The sequence below is a fragment of the Diaphorina citri genome, unplaced genomic scaffold (assembly GCF_000475195.1).
Source record: "Diaphorina citri unplaced genomic scaffold, Diaci psyllid genome assembly version 1.1 scaffold897, whole genome shotgun sequence".
Lineage (NCBI taxonomy): Eukaryota > Metazoa > Arthropoda > Insecta > Hemiptera > Psyllidae > Diaphorina > Diaphorina citri.
Genome location: NW_007378328.1, coordinates 8,351 through 28,850, shown reverse-complemented (window position 1 = coordinate 28,850; position 20,500 = coordinate 8,351). Strand labels below are relative to the sequence as shown.

The 20,500-nt window shown below is 39.3% G+C and overlaps 2 protein-coding genes across 3 annotated transcripts in view; one reads left to right on the top strand and one right to left on the bottom strand.

The window, feature by feature from the left end:
* The window catches only part of LOC103512907 (glycogen phosphorylase), a 47,159-nt gene that overhangs the window by 21,445 nt on the left and 5,214 nt on the right, over positions 1-20,500 (top strand). The gene's annotated exons all lie outside the window — the stretch shown is intronic.
* Positions 382-16,855, bottom strand: LOC103512904 (reticulon-1-A). 2 transcript variants are annotated; one of them, XM_017445596.2, is made up of 5 exons: positions 16,629-16,855; positions 8,065-8,272; positions 3,481-3,689; positions 1,560-1,665; positions 382-662 (listed from the first exon to the last, which is right to left on the bottom strand). In XM_017445596.2, exons 1-5 carry the CDS (start codon positions 16,648-16,650, stop codon positions 611-613), a joined length of 597 nt encoding a protein of 198 aa, XP_017301085.1. In that variant the 5' UTR covers positions 16,651-16,855; the 3' UTR covers positions 382-610. The 2 variants fall into 2 exon arrangements, with proteins under 2 accessions (XP_017301085.1, XP_017301086.1); XM_017445597.2 differs by lacking the exon at positions 16,629-16,855 and adding an exon at positions 16,467-16,491.

Below are 20,500 nucleotides of genomic sequence, written 5' to 3'. Positions count from 1 at the left end.
GAAATCGAAGAGGGAAGGAAAACAGGATAGGAGAAAGCCAGTCCTTCCGAGAACGAACATTATCCCATCAGGATCCGCCCCGGGTTGGAATCGAACCCGAGGCCTAGCGCTACCAACCAAGCTAGTATGTCGGATATCAAGTCTTCTTTGTTGTTGCTCTATTGTTCTTTCTTCTCTTCTTTCTTGCCAATGGGAATGGCTGCCTTCACTCTGTAAGAAAAATCAGAGAATGGTTTCAATTAGAATAGAGCAATTGAAAAAAGTCTTTCTCTCCTTTTTACTTTCCTTATCCTATAGGAAGGAAAGTAATGTAGACAATCAATTTTTTTCTCAGAGATTTTCACAGAAGTGACCTCTGTGGATTTCACGAGATGTCAAGGAGGCGGCATGGGATGGATATGAGATTGCACGCTTTTGGCATTGCCAGAACGAACGTTTGGGGCTCTGAGACACAGACCCCATTTTCTGTTAGCGCTACTAGGAAGGTATTTGTCCTTTAAGTTTCTAATAGATAGAGAGAGAGGTGACTGTGGGGATCTTCCTTTATCATATGGAAAAGAGACGTACAGAAAAACAATATGTCGGATATCAAGTCTTCTTTGTTGTTGCTCTATTGTTCTTTCTTCTCTTCTTTCTTGCCAATGGGAATGGCTGCCTTCACTCTGCAAGAAAAATCAGAGAATGGTTTCAATTAGAATAGAGCAATTGAAAAAAGTCTTTCTCTCCTTTTTTTGTAATAGCTAGGGTCTTGTGGTCTCGAAATCGAAGAAGGAAGGAAAACAGGATAGGAGAAAGTGGGCCATTCCGAGAACGAACATTATCCCATCAGGAAAAAATCCGCCGGGTAAAAGAACACTCAAATAAGCACCATTCAATAGGATAAGGAAAGTCGTGTGATGTTCACACCAGATTTTTTTTTTGTAATAGCTAGGGTCTTGTGGTCTGCTAACTAGGCTGGCAATGCTCTTTCTGTTAGTGCTAATAATCACATACACCCTCATGTGATGTCAGATTTGACCTAATAATTTCCTGTCAACTTACACCCTCATGTGTTTGTCAGATTTGACCTGCCATCAGGATAAAATCCGCCCCGGGTGGGAATCGAACCCGAGGCCTAGCGCTACCAACCAAGCTAACTAGGCTGGCAATGCTCTTTCTGTTAGTGCTAATAATCACATACACCCTCATGTGATGTCAGATTTGACCTAATAATTTCCCGTCAACTTACACCCCCATGTGTTCGTCAGATTTGACCTAATTTCGTGTCAACTTACTTGGATGTGATCTCAGCAATCTTGCCTTGGACAACCTCTAGGTTAGCATCGATGGTTGCTTTGTTGTTCTCGTAGACCTTGGGTAACGTGAAGAGAGCCACGAAGCCTGGAGAGATAGAAACAGAAAACATTATTACTATACAGAAAATGGGGCGGTAGAAAGGGTGAAGTGAAGACGAAGGTCTAGAACAGCGATTTTCAACCGGGGGTACGCGAAAAAAATTGTGTAATGGCAGACAAAAGCAAATTTTGAATTCCATTTGACCTAATTTCGTGTCAACTTACTTGGATGTGATCTCAGCAATCTTGCCTTGGACAACCTCTAGGTTAGCATCGATGGTTGCTTTGTTGTTCTCGTAGACCTTGGGTAACGTGAAGAGAGCCACGAAGCCTGGAGAGATAGAAACAGAAAACACCATTACCACACAGAAAATCGGGCGGTAGAAAGGGTGAAGTGAAGACGAAGGTCTAGAACAGCGATTTTCAACCGGGGGTACGCGAGAAAAAATTGTGTAATGGCAGACAAAAGCAAATTTTGAATTCTGACGGCTTATTGGTGCAGTTCCAGAAAAGTACTGATTTTTGACTTCAAGGTATCAAGGTTTTTTTCAAAAGGAACTGAGTGTGTTTCAAAAACTAAAGGGCCAATTTTTTACTTTTTCGGAAGATTTCTATGAAATTTTGGTCCTTCGGGCCGGATCCCCGCTTTTTTCTCCCATCGTGCGCTCCTACCGTTACTCGTGTTCAAAATCCGGTACGAAGGACCAAATTTTCTCCAAGTTTTCTAACTTCAAGGTATCAAGGTTTTTTTCAAAAGGAACTGAGTGTGTTTCAAAAACTAAAGGGCCAATTTTTTACTTTTTCGGAAGATTTCTTAGATTATTTAGAAAGTGGTCTTTAATTTCACGTTAATAAGTAGCTAGCAAATTCAACCATATGTGAATGGAGTCATGGACCAAATCCTAAGGTCTACAGTGTACTAAGTTCTCACACACATTTAATCACTTTAATCTCATCATTCAATCTGGATTAGAAACCAAACTTATGCCTGAAGGAAGAAATGTTTATTATTTTTTAATAGCACTAAGCCACCTGCCTCGGTGGCGTAGTGGTCAAGGCGCTCGCCTGGTAACCAGAAGAGCACGGGTTCAAGCCCAGCTATGGCATGAGATTTTATTACCATTATTTATTTGAGAATTTGACCTAATAATAAATAATAGAGCTCAAAGAGTTAGGTGGTACATAATGCTTGAGACTTAACAAAGTCTAGTATAAACTCCAAGCCCAATAAAGAGGTGCTATAGATCTGCCTATATAAATGATTTACCTGTCCCACCGTGACAATTTAAATAAGCACTATAGGTACCTATTTTGTCTCAAGCACCGTACTTATTTTGTCCGCTGTGTTTTTACTGTGATAGCTTGTCCCATTGATCATCATAGATATGGGCTGATTGTGATTGGGCTAGAGCTAGAAGAAACACAAGTCTTCCGAATAGGGGAGTCGAACCCAGCTACGAGAAACTACCAGCCCCTCACGAGTCCGCTGATATTCAATAATACTCTGGGTAAAACGTCACCGGGGTAAACGGACCACATGCGTCGGTATTGGGAACCTTAAAGCAGTTGGGGTTACCCTACTTTCCCCTAACACTAGAGGGAGAAAAAGCTCTTTTTTTTCAAGCCTTTAATGGCAGGATTCCCAACCGGTTTTTGTCAGCCTAATAGCCGACGCTTTTGCCTTAAAAATTATGTATATTTAGCAGGATACCCTCTTATAGGGTGAATTCCCCATGAAGGAAGGAACGATCCTATTACTTTGAATTCAGTAAAAACCTCTCTAGTAGGGTAAACGATCCTTTCGGCTCCAAGGTAAGTCACTTTTGGGTGAAATAGCGACTAATAATCACTTCTTCTTTGTATAGTATCCAAACATCGATGTGTATTTTTACTACTTTTTGTTATGTGATCTATGTTGGTATGGATAGAAGATAGAACGGGGGACTTTCCTTTTTTGTAGATTTTTTCACCCTTCTTGGAGAAATCAGAATGTAGCACATTCAAAATACTTTCCGTATGTTCATCTTATTTCAAAGTTACCATTTACACGTTTAATGTTGTTCACATATACCTACCAGCTATTGTAATACTTCAAGTTTTCTATGAAATTTTGGTCCTTCGGGCCGGATCCTCACTCTCTACTCACCGATAATGACGAGCGTGAGTCCGTTGAACCAGGAGCCGACATAGGTGAACGTCCACAGGATGATGACGAACTTGATCGAGTCGACAAAGTCCTCGACGAGAAAGATGCGACGCAGCTCGAGCAATGTGGCGTCGGCGTGGGAGATGGCGGCCTCAGTGGCGGCTTTCACTTTGTCGGCGGGCAGCGAGATGTCGAGCTCCAGATATTCCCTGGCGGAGGAGAGGGGAGAAGAGGAGAAAATTAGGAATTTTCATTTTAAATCGATTTTTATGGCAGCATTCTCACACAGTGAGCTCTTCCACCCAGCCAAAGATAGGATAGTAAAAAGGGGAAAGGAGAAGATGAAGAAATAGATGAATAAAATGAATACAAAGATGACAAGATTTTAAATTTTAGACTTCAAGACTCGTATAATGATCTGCTATGAGAATATTGAAGAATCTTGATTTTTTCTCAATTTTGTATAAACATAAAGCTCTGTCCAAAAAGAGTCGACGCCGTTGTTCGACCAGGTAAATCTATAATGTTGAGGCAGCGTAAGGTATCGATGGCGTCGACTCTGTGTGGACACAGCTTAAGGCCGAATAAAAGTATAAGAAAGGAAATCTACAAGTGCTCGAAATAATCAGTCTTGGAAATATTGTTTTGATCAAACCGATGTTAGGAAGTTTAATGAATGTAATATTAAAGTATAATTAGTGTAAGTTATATGGAATGAATGGAGTTTACTTTTGAGAGACAGAAGAAGTAAACACGAAACAAATAATATGGGTCAACATGAAATCTCTGAGGAGAGAAAAGAAAAATGTGGTTGAATGAAATATGAACAAAATTTGTAAGCGGACAGGGAAATACATGACAATTTCTCTGTCATAGAATGCTGCGCTTGTCGAAGTGAGTATCAAGACCGTCTGCCTTGTAAGTGCTAGGTCGCGGGTTCGATTCTCGATCCCAAACAGATAAAGTTCGTTCTCGGAAGGGCCGGCTTTCTCCTATCCTGTCTTCTTTTCTCTTCGCTTTCGGGACGATGAGACCTTAGCACTTACAGTTCCCTCTATCAAACCTCTTCAAAAAATGGTTTACTTAATATTGATTATTTTGCATTTTTGCATTTTAACATATCCCACCAGAATCTTTTACCACCTTTCTTTTTCCCATTTTGTTGCAGCATCAATTTCCCATTAATATCTCCGATTAATTTCCCATTAAGTAATCCGTCTTCCTCATTCGATTTTCTGAAATGACTTCCCCATTATATCAATATCTTCACGGAGATGAATTGAAAATCTCTCGCTGTGTTTTTACTGTGATAGCTTGTCCCATTGATCATCATAGATATGGGCTGATTGGGCTAGAGCTAGAAGAAACACAAGTCTTCCAAATGGAAAATCTCTCTCTCAGTGTGCGTTGTTTTTGTTGGAACCGAGTCAAGGTTGTGATCGAATATGTTTTTCGTATCAAGAATGCGCAGATTTTGCCGCTAGCTCTACAATAGCCGACTGCTAGGCAGCCCAAATACCAAGACGGAAAATCTCTCTCTCAGTGTGCGTTGTTTTTGTTGGAACCGAGTCAAGGTTGTGATCGAATATGTTTTTCGTATCAAGAATGCGCAGACTTTGCCGCTAGCTCTACAATAGCCGACTGCTGGGCAGCCCAAATACCAAGACAACAATGTAGATTGTGAAGTCTGGAATGACATTGTCTACTCTCTTCCGAGACCTTGCGTCTATGGAGATGAAATTTCATTGACAAAGATGTCAACGGAATACATGACGGTCTCACAAAGCTCCAATAAAATATCGATTTTATTCGTCTTTTTTTTTTCCTTTAAAGCGCTTTAACACTACGTACAGTAGGTCGTTCGCGCTGTTATTCGTCTTTAATTGAGAATTTTTTTCTTCAAATTCCAAATTTTCAAAATGAAAATATCTCACCAATTTGTCTTGAAGAAGGTTGTGATCGAATATGTTTTTCGTACCAAGAATGCGCAGACTTTGCCGCTAGCTCTACAATAGCCGACTGCTGGGCAGCCCAAATACCAAGACGACAATGTAGATTGTGAAGTCTGGAATGACACTGTCTACGTGTCTACTCTCTTCGAGACCTTGCGTCTATGGAGATGAAATTTCATTGACAAAGATGTCAACGGAATACATGACGGTCTCACAAAGCTCAATAAAATATCGATTTTATTCGTCTTTAATTGAGAATTTTTTCTTCAAATTCCAAATTTTCAAAATGAAAATATCTCACCAATTTGTCTTGAAAGGGAAAGGACACTTAGAGGGGTTGGCGAAAGACTTTCCCATGATAAGATAAAAGATAAGAGAAACATTTTCTCTCATTTTTCGTGCTTTATTTTCCAAGAAAATAGATCGAAATTCGAAACATGGGCTTTTCCATTGAGTCAATCAGGAGACAATGTCATTTCCAAGTCAACTCCACTTAGAGGGGTTGGCGAAAGACTTTCCCATGATAAGATAAAAGATAAGAGAAACATTTTCTCTCATTTTTCGTGCTTTATTTTCCAAAAAAATAGATCGAAATTCGAAACATGGGCTTTCCCGTTGAGTCAATCAGGAGACAATGTCATTTCCAAGTCAACTCCGAATACAATACATAATTATAATTCGTAATAAATTAATTCTTAGCTTCATCTAAATAAATATAATAAATCTTATGCTTTTATGTAAAAAAAGAAAATTCGTCAACCTTTCCATCAACTTTTTTGGTCCTTTTCATAGTACAATTTGTGCTATTTATCCTTCATTTTTAAAAAGGGAGCTATTTATATCTGTCCGCGAAAAATATCTTTAAATGAGAAGAGACAAAATTGTCGTCAAAAGCATGGGAAACAATTCGTAATAATGATAACTTGTATTGTGTTGTGTTGCAAGAATTTAGGGCTTCCCTGTACACTGCACCTATTAATTGTGCAGTGTGAGCACTTGAGTTATTTAAAATGCATGTATTGTAATATTAATTCAACAATAATGCACGTACTGAACTACTGTAAGATGTTGTGTATTATTTGTACTAATAATACACGTTCTACTAACTGTATGACGGGATGCTGAGGCTTTGAATGGTGATTATTTTTGAAAGCATCTTTGCTGTACACTGCACCTATTAATTGTGCAGTGTGAGCACTCGAGTTATTTAAAATGCATGTATTGTAATATTAATTCAACAATAATGCACATACTGAACTACTGTAAGATGTTGTGTATTATTTGTACTGATAATACACATTCTACTAACTGTATGACGGGATGCTGAGGCTTTGAATGGTGATTATTTTTGAAAGCATCTTTGAGTGAATTCAGGCATCCCTTTTTGCTTCTTTAAGAATAATCTCAGAACTTCTAAAGTTGTTTTGTTTCGGGGTATGTACGGCCAAGATGTGATGCAATGAAGTTTTTTTTTTTAGGAGTCTAGGAGTAGCACACGGATGTATAGGGTTAGCCAAACGGGATTTTTTAAACTACAGCTGATATTGCTGTAGTTCCCCTACTAGTGGATAGAGTGCGTTTCAGACTGTAGCTTGGTAAAAAAAATCGGATTTTGTGGGTTAGTCTGTTCTTCCTCTTGGCCCTTCAAACCTTTAATGACACAAACGTATCGGGGGAAACCCTAGGCGTGTGTAAAGAAATTTTTTTTTTTTTTTTTTTTTTTTTTGAGTCTAGGAGTAGCACACGGATGTATAGGGTTAGCCAAATGGGATTTCTTAAACTACAGCTGATATTGCTGTAGTTCCCCTACTAGTGGACAGAGTGCGTTTCAGACTGTAGCTTAGTAAAAAAAAAATCGGATTTTGTGGGTTAGTCTATTCTTCCTTATACCTGGTGGTGTAGTGGTCAAGGCGCTCGCCTGGTAAACAGGAGGGCGTGGGTTCAATCCCAGCCGAGGTATGGAATTTTATCTGTTAGTCCCTTAGCCAGATTAAACAGGTCTACACTCTCTGTTCAAATTCCCCCAGCCAGACTAAGCCTCGGTGGTTTGGTCAAGGCGCTCGCCTGGTAAACAGGAGGGCGTGGGTTCAATCCCAGCCGAGGTATGGAATTTTATCCTCAATATGGTAAACAGGAGGGCGTGGGTTCAATCCCAGCCGAGGTATGGAATTTTATCCTCAATATAATTTGAGAATTTGACCAGGTAAACAGGAGGGTGTGGGTTCAATCCCAGCCGAGGTATGGAATTTTATCCTCAATATAATTTGAGAATTTGACCACTGCTGGAGTAAAGAGACTTTTCAGTCCTATTGGAGCAGTATAAATAAGCACTATTATTATTCCTCTTGGCCCTTCATACCTTGAATGACACAAACGTATCGGGGGAAACCCTAGGGTTTTTTTTTTTTTTTAGGAGTCTAGGAGTTGCACACGGATGTATAGGGTCAGCCAAACGGGATTTTAAACTACAGCTGATATTGCTGTAGTTCCCCTACTAGTGGATAGAGTGCGTTTCAGACTGTAGCTTAGTAAAAAGAAAAATCGGATTTTGTGGGTTAGTCTGTTCTTCCTCTTGGCCCTTCAAACCTTTAATGACACAAACGTATCGGGGGGAAACCCTAGGCATACTTACTTGAACGGGTGACCCTCGTTGGTCTTCTGAACGGCCTGCAGTATGCTCTTGTAGATTCTGAACCCGATGGCACCCACTAGCACCAGGAGGGCGAGATTGGCCACCACGGAAATGAGAGAGTAGTAGGCGAGAGAGATGAGGACTGCGAGGGAGACGCCGAACACGGCCCCGGAGATTTTCGGGTCCCGCCAGTATACGAGGGACTCCACTGTGAACAGAGAATAGATAAGAGTAGTGTTAGTATCTATTTATATGAGAGCACGGCAGTGCGCCAGATCAAGTGTCAGCAAAGCACACCTGTTTATCTTTACACGAACCGATTCGGCATTATTTTTTTGAAGAGGTTTGATAGAGGGACCTGCAAATGCCAAGGTCTTAAGTCTTACCGAAATCGAAGAGAGAAGAAAGACAGGATAAGAAGAAGCTAGCCGCTCGGAGAAAGAACATCATCCGTTCAGGAGAAAGAACATCATCCGTTCAGGATAAAATCGAACCCGCGGCCTAGTGCTTACAAGGCAGACGCGGGAGACGCCGAACACGGCCCCGGAGATTTTCGGGTCCCGCCAGTATACGAGGGACTCCACTGTGAACAGAGAATAGATAAGAGTAGTTAGTATCTATAACTATATATATGAGAGCACGGCAGTACGGCAGACCAAGTGTCAGCAAAGCACACCTGTTTATCTTTACACGAACCGATTCGGCATTATTATTTTTTTGATGAGGTTTGATAGAGGGACCTGCAAACGCCAAGGTCTTAAGTCTTACCGAAATCGAAGAGAGAAGAAAGACAGGATAAGAAGAAGCTAGACGCTCGGAGAAAACATCATCCGTTCAGGATAAAATCGAACCCGCGGCCTAGTGCTTACAAGGCAGACGTGCTACCAACCAAGCTAACTAGGCTGGCGGTTAGTATTTAATTCCTTCGATACTTCTGAATTTTTTGGGTGTGTTCTACTAGTGTTTTGACGGAACGCATCCTAGGATTTAGATACCTATGAATATCAAACATTACATGGCTCATACTTGGGTTACTAGGTAACTATTTTTCTTCACATTGCGTAAATGACGCACTTATCTAAGCACACATTCACATGTGTGTTCACTGAAAACGTATAAGTGCCAGGAAATCTGGGAGTGCTCTAGCATTAGCTATAATCTTTATACCTAGCTGATGCTAGCTGTAGTTTCATACCGAGAGGTGTCAGTGAAAAATTTGCTTTTAATCTTTAGATCTGCTTATACATAGTTCAATTTTAGACTGCCAGTTAGAGCTTGGTTGGTAGCGCGTCTGCCTTGTAACCGTTTCCAGAAGTCTAAACCTAGGGGGGGACTAGACCTCCGAACCCAGTTTGAATAAACAATGGCTTTTGATAACTGTACGATGCGAATTTCAAGTTTTAACTTGACGATATTGAGCTTTTTTAAAAGAGGTTTTTTGATCCTGGTCGATTACATATTATTTGAGATTTATTTTTCTTTCAGAGGTTTGATAAACGGAACTGCAACAACGGAGGTCTTATCATCCCGAAATCGAAGAGAGGAGGGCAGGATAGGAGAAAGCCAACCGTTCCGAGAACGAACCATATCTTTTTAGGATAAAATCTGCCCCCGGGTGGGAATCAAACACAAAAGCAGAAAACGGTCCATAAAATAAATAGTTAGCTTGTACCTATCGTACAAAATAAAACAGTAAATATACCTATTCATCACGGTCTACATGACAAGAAAACAAAATGCAAAACCATGTTGAAGAATTTTCATGTCAGACCGCCAAGTTTTCTGTAAGGTGCCTCAGGGGCCTCTTAGTCCCCCCCTTCATCTTCATGGGTATCATTACCTTATTGTGCCAGTCCGGATGACTAATACCTATTGAATCCAGTTTTTCCATCAGACATTATTGCCTAGCCTAGACCAATAGAGCATCATGGATATAGAGGACTTGTTATGTAACTTGTTCTTTCTCAATCTTTTGATGCCCACCATGGAGAAAATTTTAAAAATACACTCGTATTTCGATTGTACCTAGATAAGAGTGTGTACTGTAGTGCCTCTCTATGGACTATGCACCTAGATAAAACAATAAAGCAGGTATTTCGGCTCTTCGTTCAATAGGAAGGAAACAGTCTGATAATAATAATAATAGATTTATTGCTTACTTTCTTATTACAATAATCTTTTCATGTTCCACTAAGTACATGTAGGTAGTACTTTTCGGGAACATTAATTGCTATTATAGGACTCTATTATCAGAGCATGACAGAGATATCAAGGTCATTAGAGAGAGAGAGAGACAAAGGGACACATTAGAGAGAGACAGAGGGACACATTAAAGAGAGCCAGAGACACCTCACAGTAAAACGCACTTTATTGATGATGGCACACACAGCATAATAAAAATTAAACATCTCTTATGTAACGCGCTACTCAGAGAGTCCAACTGTAGCTACTAGTTGAGTTTTCATTGCATGTTTTTATGTAACGCACTACTCAGAGAGTCCAACTGTAGCTATACTAGTTGAGTTTTCATTGCATGTTTGTCATTTGATGTAAAGGTGTGTCCAAACAGTCGACCGGCCGTCGATCGACATCGATCAATGTCGATCGACGTGACGAGGTGAATCGATGTTGTCGAGGCAGTGTGGACGGTTCAGTCGACAACGACCAACGGCCAGTCGACTATGTGTGGACACAACTTAACGACCTTAAGAAGGTAGGTACAACTGTGACAGCGGACACCTTATTGTCCCGAAATCGAAGAGAGGAGGGCAGGATAGAGAAAGCTAATCTGTTTGGGATAATATGCCCTGGGCGGGAATCAGACCCGCGGGCTAGCTCTTACAACTTACAAGGCAGGCAAACTTCCAAGCTAACTAGGCTGTCAGAAATGATTTTATGAGTCGTGTTGAAACATGACATGAAATCATGACTAAATAAACTCTCTGAAAAATCGTCTCTCAGAAGTTGCAGCATATAGCTTCCCAATAAACAGATGACATCATGGCTGGAATGCAATAAATATGTTTTAAATTAGCCGACATACTCATAGCAATACGAAAGTGTTTGCCTAACAACGGAGCAAGTTCCTCTGAGGCCTCTGAGCAACTGCTTGGGGAATTAGGTGTAAAGAAAAACGGAAAGAAATTAATGATGGAGATTATTTAGAAAGTGGTCTTTAATTTCACGTTAATAAGTAGCTAGCAAATTCAACCATATGTGAATGGAGTCATGGACCAAATCCTGAGGTCTACAGTGTACTACGTTCTCACACACATTTAATCACTTTAATCCCACCATTCAATCTGGATTAGAAACCAAACTTATGCCTGAAGGAAGAAAGGTTTATTATTTTTTAACAGCACTAAGCCACCTGCCTCGGTGGCGTAGTGGTCAAGGCGCTCGCCTGGTAACCAGAAGAGCACGGATTCAATCCCAGCCATGGCATGAGATTTCATTACCCTTATTTATTTGAGAATTTGACCTGATAATAAATAATAGAGCTATAAGAGTTAGGTGGTACATAATGCTTGAGACTTAACAAAGTCTAATATAAACTCCAAGCCCAATAAAGAGGTGCTATAGGTATTAATCTGCCTACATAAATGATTTACCTGTCCCACCGTGACAATTTAAATAAGCACTTCCAAATCACCGAACAGGAAAAATATGTCGTGTTTTTGGTTCGTGGCAATGAAACCGTTTCCTATGTTATTATTTAACGTGCCTGCCTACCTACTCTCTTAGTTAACAGTCTAGCAAGTGTCATAGGTCATGCCTTATTCTTTTCGTAGTCCCAGGTTGACGGGGAAAAGAGAACGGGGTTGTAAAAAAAAAAAAAAAAAAAAAAAAAAAAAAAAAATGCATTCGTAAGTAGGTATTTCTATTGCAAAAACAAACTTTTTTTAAGATGCCAAAATTTACTAACATCTTCACAAAACCTAACATAGTTACTAAGTAAGGGGGAGTGGAGTAACGCTGTCCTTTTCCTTTTATATATTCAATTTTCCTTCGTCTCAAGAAACACTGAAAACCCTCTTTCACATGCTATTCAACTTTGACCTGAATTTCCAGTGCCTTTTCCTCCTCTCCTTTCTTTTCTCTCTTTCTCCTCTTCTTTCTTTCCTCTCTTCCCCTCAGTACGTCTTTACTGCTATTACTGCAATGCCCCCCTTCACTGTTTACGTCTGTATGGTGCCACTTCTGAAAAGGGGGCTGGCCTTTTCTTGCCGTCTGTTTCAATATGTTCGTTTATAAAACGCCGCTCCGTTTCTAATAGTTCCGCTGTGTAGGTAGGTAAAGCTTTTGAGTAATGAATGGCTTTTGCCCAAGGCGGCTTTCACTTTGTCGGCGGGCAGCGAGATGTCGAGCTCCAGATATTCCCTGGCGGAGGAGAGGGGAGAAGAGGAGAAAATTAGGATTTTTCATTTTAAATCGATTTTTATGGCAGCATTCTCACACAGTGAGCTCTTCCACCCAACCAAAGATAGGATAGTAAAAGGGGGAAAGGAGAAGATGAAGAGATAGATGAATAAAATGAATACAAAGATGACAAGATTTTAAATTTTAGACTTCAAGACTCGCATAACGATCTGCTATGAGAATCTTGAAGAATGTTGATTTTTTCTCCATTTTGTATAAACATAAAGCTCTGTCCAAAAAGAGTCGACGCCGTTGATCGACCAGGTAAATCTATAATGTTGAGGCAGCGTAAGGTATCGATGGCGTCGACTCTGTGTGGACACAGCTCAAGGCCGAATAAAAGTATAAGAAAGGAAATCTACAAGTGCTCGAAATTAATCAGTCTTGCAGATATTGTTTTGATCAAACGGATGTTGGGAAGTTTAATGAATCTAATACTAAAGTATAATTAGTGTATGTTATATGGAATGAATGGAGTTTACTTTTGAGAGACAGAAGAAGTAAACAGGTAAACACGAAACAAATAATATGGGTCAACATGAAATCTCTGAGGAGAGAAAATGTGGTTGAATGAAATATGAACGAAACTTGTAAGCGGCACTTCTAAAGAACAGCTAGGCAGTATATTTATAGCATGTAGCCATACTACTCGGCAATAGTACCTATGTCTGTGTATACTATGTACAGTACATAGAGTATGTACAATGTACCTCTCGATATCAAGTTAACCCTGTCCTGGTACAACGTGCCAATTCTCATCACTCTTATCAGAAAAGTTAACATGCTAACGGCATTAGTCTGAGAATTATTCAAGAAAGGTAATAATTTTCACTATCGCTACTATTGTTTCCTTATTTCATAGAATAACTACAAAGTATAGGCAAGTTGAGTTGTAATTTTTTAACAATACATATTTTAAGTAAAAGCAACCAAAGTCCAGAAATGTAGGTATTGTGTAAAAAAAAACTAGAAAGTAGAAACTCAGTTCTTGAAGGTGATTATGTATTTCGTTATTTCTTCAAAGCCTTCACTTGCAAAACGGTTAATAAAGGAGTGACTGTCCCATTTTTGAAACTGCCACTTTCTTTAGACCACAAGACAATCTTTTTCTCAATCCTTTCACAAGCGAGGAAGAAGACACCGGGCTCTGAACGATGAGGCTAATTTTAACTTTGGAGTATAACTGCTAAGGGTTAAGTGGTAGAGAGCACCTCCAGTATTAAACTTCCCTAGTGGTTATAGTGACCTTCTTCTGAAGAGTCCATAGTTATTGGTGAAGCAAAAGGTCTATAATTAAGTGATACTGGCCTATAGAGATCTATATTTAGCAGAATAATATAAAACTGAACTTGCAGATAGGTAGGTAAGTAGGTATTGAATTACCTTCAAAGAAAAAGAAAAAGTTTGACATTGCCTGGTTTTACTGCATAAAGCTGAGGTTTAAAGCTAAAAGCCTCTTCGCAATTTTTGTGGGTATCACATGATTACTATGCCCGATTTCCTTTTTAATTCCTTCATGGCTGCAATGCAATATGTTTTAAATTAGTTACCGACATACTCATAGCAATACGAAAGTGTTTGCCTAACAACGGAGCAAGTTCCTCTGAGCAACTGCTTGGGGAATTAGGTGTAAAGAAAAACGGAAAGAAATTGATGATGGGCACGGTTGCCCCAGTGGTAACGCGCTTGCTTGGCATGCAGAAGGTCCCGGGTTCGAATCCCACCAACGACAAAAAAATTGCATTCGTATTTCTATTGCAAAAACAACCTTTTTTTTAAGATGCCAAATTTTACAAACATCTTCACAAAACCTAACATAGTTACTAAGTAAGGGGGAGTGGAGTAACGCTGTCTTTTTCCTTTTATATTTCAATTTTCCTTCGTCTCAAGAAACACTGAAAACCCTCTTTCACATGCTATTCAACTTTGACCTGAATTTCCAGTGCCTCTTCCTCCTCTCCTTTCTCTTCCTCCTCTTCTTTCTCTTCCTCCTCTCCTTTCTTTCCTCTCTTCCCCTCAGTACGTCTTTACTGCTATTACTGCAATGCCCCCTTCACTGTTTACGTCTGTATGGTGCCACTTCTGAAAAGGGGGCTGGCCTTTTCTTGCCGTCTGTTTCAATATGTTCCTTTGTAAAACGCCGCTCCGTTTCGAATAGTTCCGCTGTGTATGTAGGTAAAGCTTTTGAGGTTTTGAGTAATGAATGGCTTTTGCCCAAATACACAAGTTGTTCTCACACTCACAAGGCTGAGTGCACCCCATATTTTTTAGCACAGAGCTGAAAAAGCCTTAATTCAGGGAATCTTTAGTGCAAAATCCTGGTAGTCTAATACCCATTCAAACAGAGGTTTTACCTACTTTCTGTATCCCAAAAGAACGGGATGAATGAACCACAAGATCCAAACTGATCCCTGGGACTTCACAGGGGAAAACTTACTCTCTTGATAACTAAGCCAAAATAGAATCTTGGATTAAACCGGGGATGATTGAATTTTATCAACATAAAATTGATAAACAAAACTACATGACTGAAAGCTGTTGGTAGGTATCCTTAATTTGAACTTAATATTTCAACACTAGAATGGACAGTCAGGCAGATTTAAGGATAAGGATTTTCAGGACAAGTTCTAGCCTTTTCCTTTGTTTACAAAAGTAAAAAAACTTTTCAACAGACAAGGGATGAAGGGGGACTGTCAGGATTTCGTAATCGTAATGGGAGACAGGATTCTTGTATTACGCACTAAACTGAAACGCTTACGAAATGTAAAAGTGATTTTGTAGGTATCCTCAAATTGGTATCAATCTTCAGGGTAATTTTCCAAGCCTTGAGAAATTAGAAAAACACCTTTGAGAAAAGAAAATTGATTAGATGAAATGAAGAACACAAATTTCTGAAATAACCTTACACCTGAAACCAGCTGACGAAAAAAAAACACAAAACTGAAAAATTGAATGGAATGGCGGGTAAAATCAATAGAAGCGCGCCCTGAAATGAAGGGATATTTTCAGCGGGATGAAAAAATCCCGCGGTGTAGGTACGCAATATTTTTCCCCCGTTTCCCCCTCCTGATTATCCGATTTCCTTTTGCACCTACATTCGTAGCTGGAACCAAAAGAGGGGAAGTTTGTGTCGCTCTGAACAGCTTCACATCAGTGAGTATACAGTGTGTATCAAAAGAGGTGGCAATGACACTGACATATAGGGTGTTTCTAAATTATGCAGTTATCAGTTATAAGAATGATAAGATTTCGCATGCTTTACGAGCATTAATAAAAAGTTTCAAAAACAGTAAAACCTATTATTCAAACACAAAGGGGGAAAAAATACATTTACCAAAAACACAAAACAAATAGGTAATACCTAATGTGATAAAAAATGAAAAGTTACTGAAAGTTCGTGAAAATATCCTATAGGATAAGGAAAGTAAAAAGATAGAAAAAAATAATTCTAGCACCAAATGACGCATACCTACTACAGAGAATTCGAATCAAAGTTGGAATTTTAGCTGTCTTCTTACAGACTTTGACAGACTCTTTAGCTGTCTTCTTGTAGGTACCCATTTGGTGAAAACTACAAAACTAGCTACTGAAAAAGACCCAACGTGCCTGCCTACCTACTCTCTTAGTTAACAGTCTAGCAAGTGTCATAGGTCATGCCTTATTCTTTTCGTAGTCCCAGGCAGACGGAGAAAAGAGAACGGGGTTGCAAGAATCACTCTTTTCAGTGGAACTGAGTCGGTGAGTCAGATCCTCAAACATGTAACTCACTCTTCAACTCCCTTCAGAGTTAAGAGTCCCTTAGAATCTGACCTGACTCATTGAGTAGTACACTGAAAAGAGTAGTTCTTTCTCACTTCTTACACACCTCTATTTTCGAAACATACGACCTACCAATTGGATTAATTTCAAATCAAAGTCAAAAGCTGTTCAGAACTTTTCTAGAGAGTTTTTCAACAGCTTGAAATGATGGGGAGGATACTTACAATCTTCTCGTTTCAATCCCATGATGAAAACACTTCTTACACACCTCTATTTTCGAAACATACGACCTACCAATTGGATTAATTTCAAATCAAAGTCAAAAGCTGTTCAGAACTTTTCAATAGAGCTTTTCAACAGCTTGAAATGATGGGGAGGATACTTACAATCTTCTCGTTTCAATCCCATGATGAAAGGATCCAGTAAGACTTAAACTAGGTTCGGAATGTTCGAGTTACAAGAAAAATAACAAAAAAGTTCACTTGGAAAAACGCAAATAAGTATTTTGCAAATATTTCGAGTTACGATTTTTTCTTTGGTATTTTTAGTGGTGGCAAGATAAGACGTTTCACCAGCACAAAACTCTTCTCACTAGAAACAAAAAGGGGAAATTTAAATAAACAATAAGTAAAAGTATTATTCCTAATCAGTTTTTTAAATAAGTAACGAGTTATTTGTAAATTTATCAAGAAAATTCAATGATATTTATTAGAAAATTAGTTTACTGTATTTCGTTAAGTAACTTGTTATTCTTGATGATTACATTGATTACATTCGGAATTATTGATGATAACTTTAAGATTACATTTTTTTCCCAATATTATTAGATTAGCATGATTAGGTACAGCGTTTCATTTAGTGCTTATCCAAATTATGAGAAAAATAACTGAGAACAAAGAAACAGTAGGAAACTAGGAAAAAAAATTACTAGAGAACGAGTAAAAAAGTTCATATTGTTGTTCAGCTCTAGTCAAAGGACCTTTCCAAAAGTACCTATCGGAATAAGCGGTGCAACCTAGGGAAAAAAAGACCATTCAATCCTCAACTTTTTTCCCCCCATGAAAAATACACCTAATATAAGAAGGTACATAAGTCTCTAGATTCATTAGATTTTTAATCAAACCTCTTCCAACAAAATACACACTGACACACCTTACGGACCCCAGTACTCAAGAGGTGCCAAGGAAAATCTAGGTAAGCCAGGCTAGAAAGATTTTGCCTAGAATTCCGAGTTCATAGTTTTTTTCCTCTTATTTTTTGGCACTACATGTACCTTTCTCATAATCTTTGAAATAAAAATGTTCAGAAAACAGAGAGGTAGGAAGCGGGAGGGAGGAGGAGCAGGAGGAGAGGAAGGGGGAGGGAGAGAGCATTGCAAGAAGAGAAGCTACACTGAGATAGATTTAAAAATAACATCATTGCTATGTATACAGGGTTGTCAAAAGAACTCTGACAACACATGAGGATTAGGGACAACAATAATAAACAAAATACCCACAGTAGCAAAGTGTTAAACTTGATTTCCCTTTTGGTCTACAATGAAGATGTGATTCCAAACATGTGAACTATGGGATAGGTATCATAGGTAAGTACCTTTAACAACTAGCCATAGGGCAAAGCTTCAAAAGGATTATAATCTGCTTTTCCAATGAAGATAAAACATAAGAACTAATGAAAAGATAGATAGATACCTAGACAAATGGACAATAGACTAGCTCTCTAATATTTTTTTTTTTTCATTTTTCTTTTCAAGAGGTTTTATAGAGGGTATTGTACATATGTATGTAACTGCTGAGGCCGGCCATTCACTATCAGGTAGACCTGACAGGCGCAGGCGCACCTGTTCAACCATACCTGTCAGGTCTACCTGATAGTGAATGTCAGCAATAAATAATTAATAGGTCTCTCAGGCGACCTGTCAAGTCTATCTGATAGTGTATGGCCGGCTTAAGGTCTTATCGCCCCGAAAAGAAGAGAGGTGGAAGACAGGATAGGGAAAAGCCAGCCGTTCCGAGAACAAACTTTCTCTGTTTCGGATAAAGTCCGCCCCAGGCGAAAATATTACCCCCGACCGAGCCATTTTCTCATTGAATTTGGACTTTATTCGGCCTTTGGAGGCCTTTTTTTGAGTGCTACCTACATCTGTTCACTAAAGTGACTCCTTTTTCTTCTTCCTAGCCTTTCCCATTTAAATAGGGTCGGCGCGTCGCGGGGTTTGCTAAAATATGAAAGACATTAACATGATTACTTGTTACCTCACAGGCAAGGCGGCTCCCGGCTACTACACGGCGAAGAAAATCATCAAGCTCATCTGTAGTGTGGCGCGAGTTGTTAATAATGACCCCTCTGATCAGAGCATCATTAGGTGTTATCAAGCCTTCACTTTGCCAAGTTGATGATGAGGCTGTACTTAAATATGAACTACAAAAGAGAAGAGAGTATTGAAATTTCTGTTCTTACAAACTAGATTTTTTGGTTGTAATAAATAAACTTGAAAAAATATCTATTCTTGAGTAGAGGTAAATAAAAAGATACAAATCAACGAAAAAGTCTTACATGATAAATAAAAAAACTCAATGAAAGCCGAGCTGATTATCCCCGCTGCTGACCTATCAGAACAGATATCTACCGCCGGTACAGAGGCGTCGGGAACCGGCAATATGAAGTTCATGGTGAGTGGGACACCCTGGTAGAAAAGGTTGACAAGGGTTTAAAAACGAGAATTGTGAAAATTCCAAATTTAGGAATGAGAGAAAAATAAAATCATAATAATAATTATGCTTTACCAAGAATTTCCTCTATTAATGCAAAATTTCATCAACTTGCAGTTTTGGGAAACAGCATTCAGCAATCTAGGTATACAATGTATACTATACATAGGTATAACTCGTTATTCCAAACCCTTTGGATCTCGAACCCATCGACTGGTGATATTAAGCTGTATTCGATGTGACTTTTTTAGAGCCAAAGATGGCTGAACCAACGACCAACGAGATTGCGAGATTCCGCTTTGTTTACGTCCAAAGCGGAATCTCATTGGTTCAGCCATGTTGACTATAAAGAAAATCACATAATCGAATACGCTTTTACGTTGAGATTTGATCCAATTCTTTGAACACCTCAAAATTCATTTTCAGCTTAACGGAGCCCTCACCATCGGCACATTGGACGGAGCCAACGTAGAAATGGCCGAGGAGATGGGCAATGACAACATCTTCATCTTCGGCATGACAGTAGACCAGGTGGAAGAGCTGAAGAAGAAAGGATATGATGCTCCCTCGTACTATAACGCTAATCCTGAGCTCAAACTGGTGGTAGACCAGATTACCAATGGATTCTTCTCGCCTGAAAACCCGGATGAGTTTAAGGATTTGTCCGATATTCTGCTCAAATGGGACAGGTAAGAGATTGCCCAATCAATAATGGGGCAGGTTTGATAGAGGGAACTGTAACTGCTATGGTCTTATCGTCCCGAAATCGAAGAGAGAAGGAAGACAGGATAGGAGAAAGCCAGCCGTTCCGAAAACGGTAAAAGATACAAAATTCGGTCAGCTAATATAAAGTATAAAGTAATAGGGTAAGTGTACCATCCACCCGCCCATCCATAGAAACGCACCATTCACCGGCCCACCTGTGGGTCTACGCCACAAAAGTCTGAACTGGACGAACCTTTTCAAGATCCAACTTCATCAAAAGAAAGGGCTTAAAGAATGCTATTGAACCAGTGGTATTCCAAAACTGTAGTCATAAGAGATTGCCCAATCAATAATGGGGCAGGTTTGACAGAGGGAACTTTAACTGCCAAGTTCTTATCGTTCCAAAATCGGAGAGAAGGAAGACAGGATAGGAGAAAGTTTCGAGAACCTTATTTGTTTAGGATAAAAATAAAGGGGCAAACCGAATACTAACAAGCAGGGTCCGTCCCTCCGGGAATTTTTTAGCCCGTAGTGATTAGAGAAAATCAGTACCTATGTACCTACCTAATTTGTTTAATATTCAGTTTATTATTATTCTTGATTTGATTTTTTGATTTTACTTTCATGTAATGATTTAAAATCAAGACTAGAGCCCGTTCTCCCTTTATTCCCAATATAAGGTTCAAGTCACCCATCCATTTATTGGCCTTGCTCAGCGTAACCATAGATGACGCTAAAACCGGTCTTAAATGATCGACTGAAGGGTTATCTAAAACTTTCTCAGACGACACCGAAGCGAATACAATACGTCCCTTATACCTTTTTATTACTATTGTAATAAT

Coding starts and splice junctions, on each gene's coding strand:
- LOC103512904 (XM_017445596.2), bottom strand. CDS start 16,650: ATGGGATTGAAACGAGAAGATT. Junction 1,666..3,480: donor ACTCACGCTCGTCATTATCG/GTGAGTAGAGAG, acceptor CTATCTCTCCAG/GCTTCGTGGCTCTCTTCACG. Junction 663..1,559: donor ATTGCTGAGATCACATCCAA/GTAAGTTGACAC, acceptor TTTTTCTTGCAG/AGTGAAGGCAGCCATTCCCA.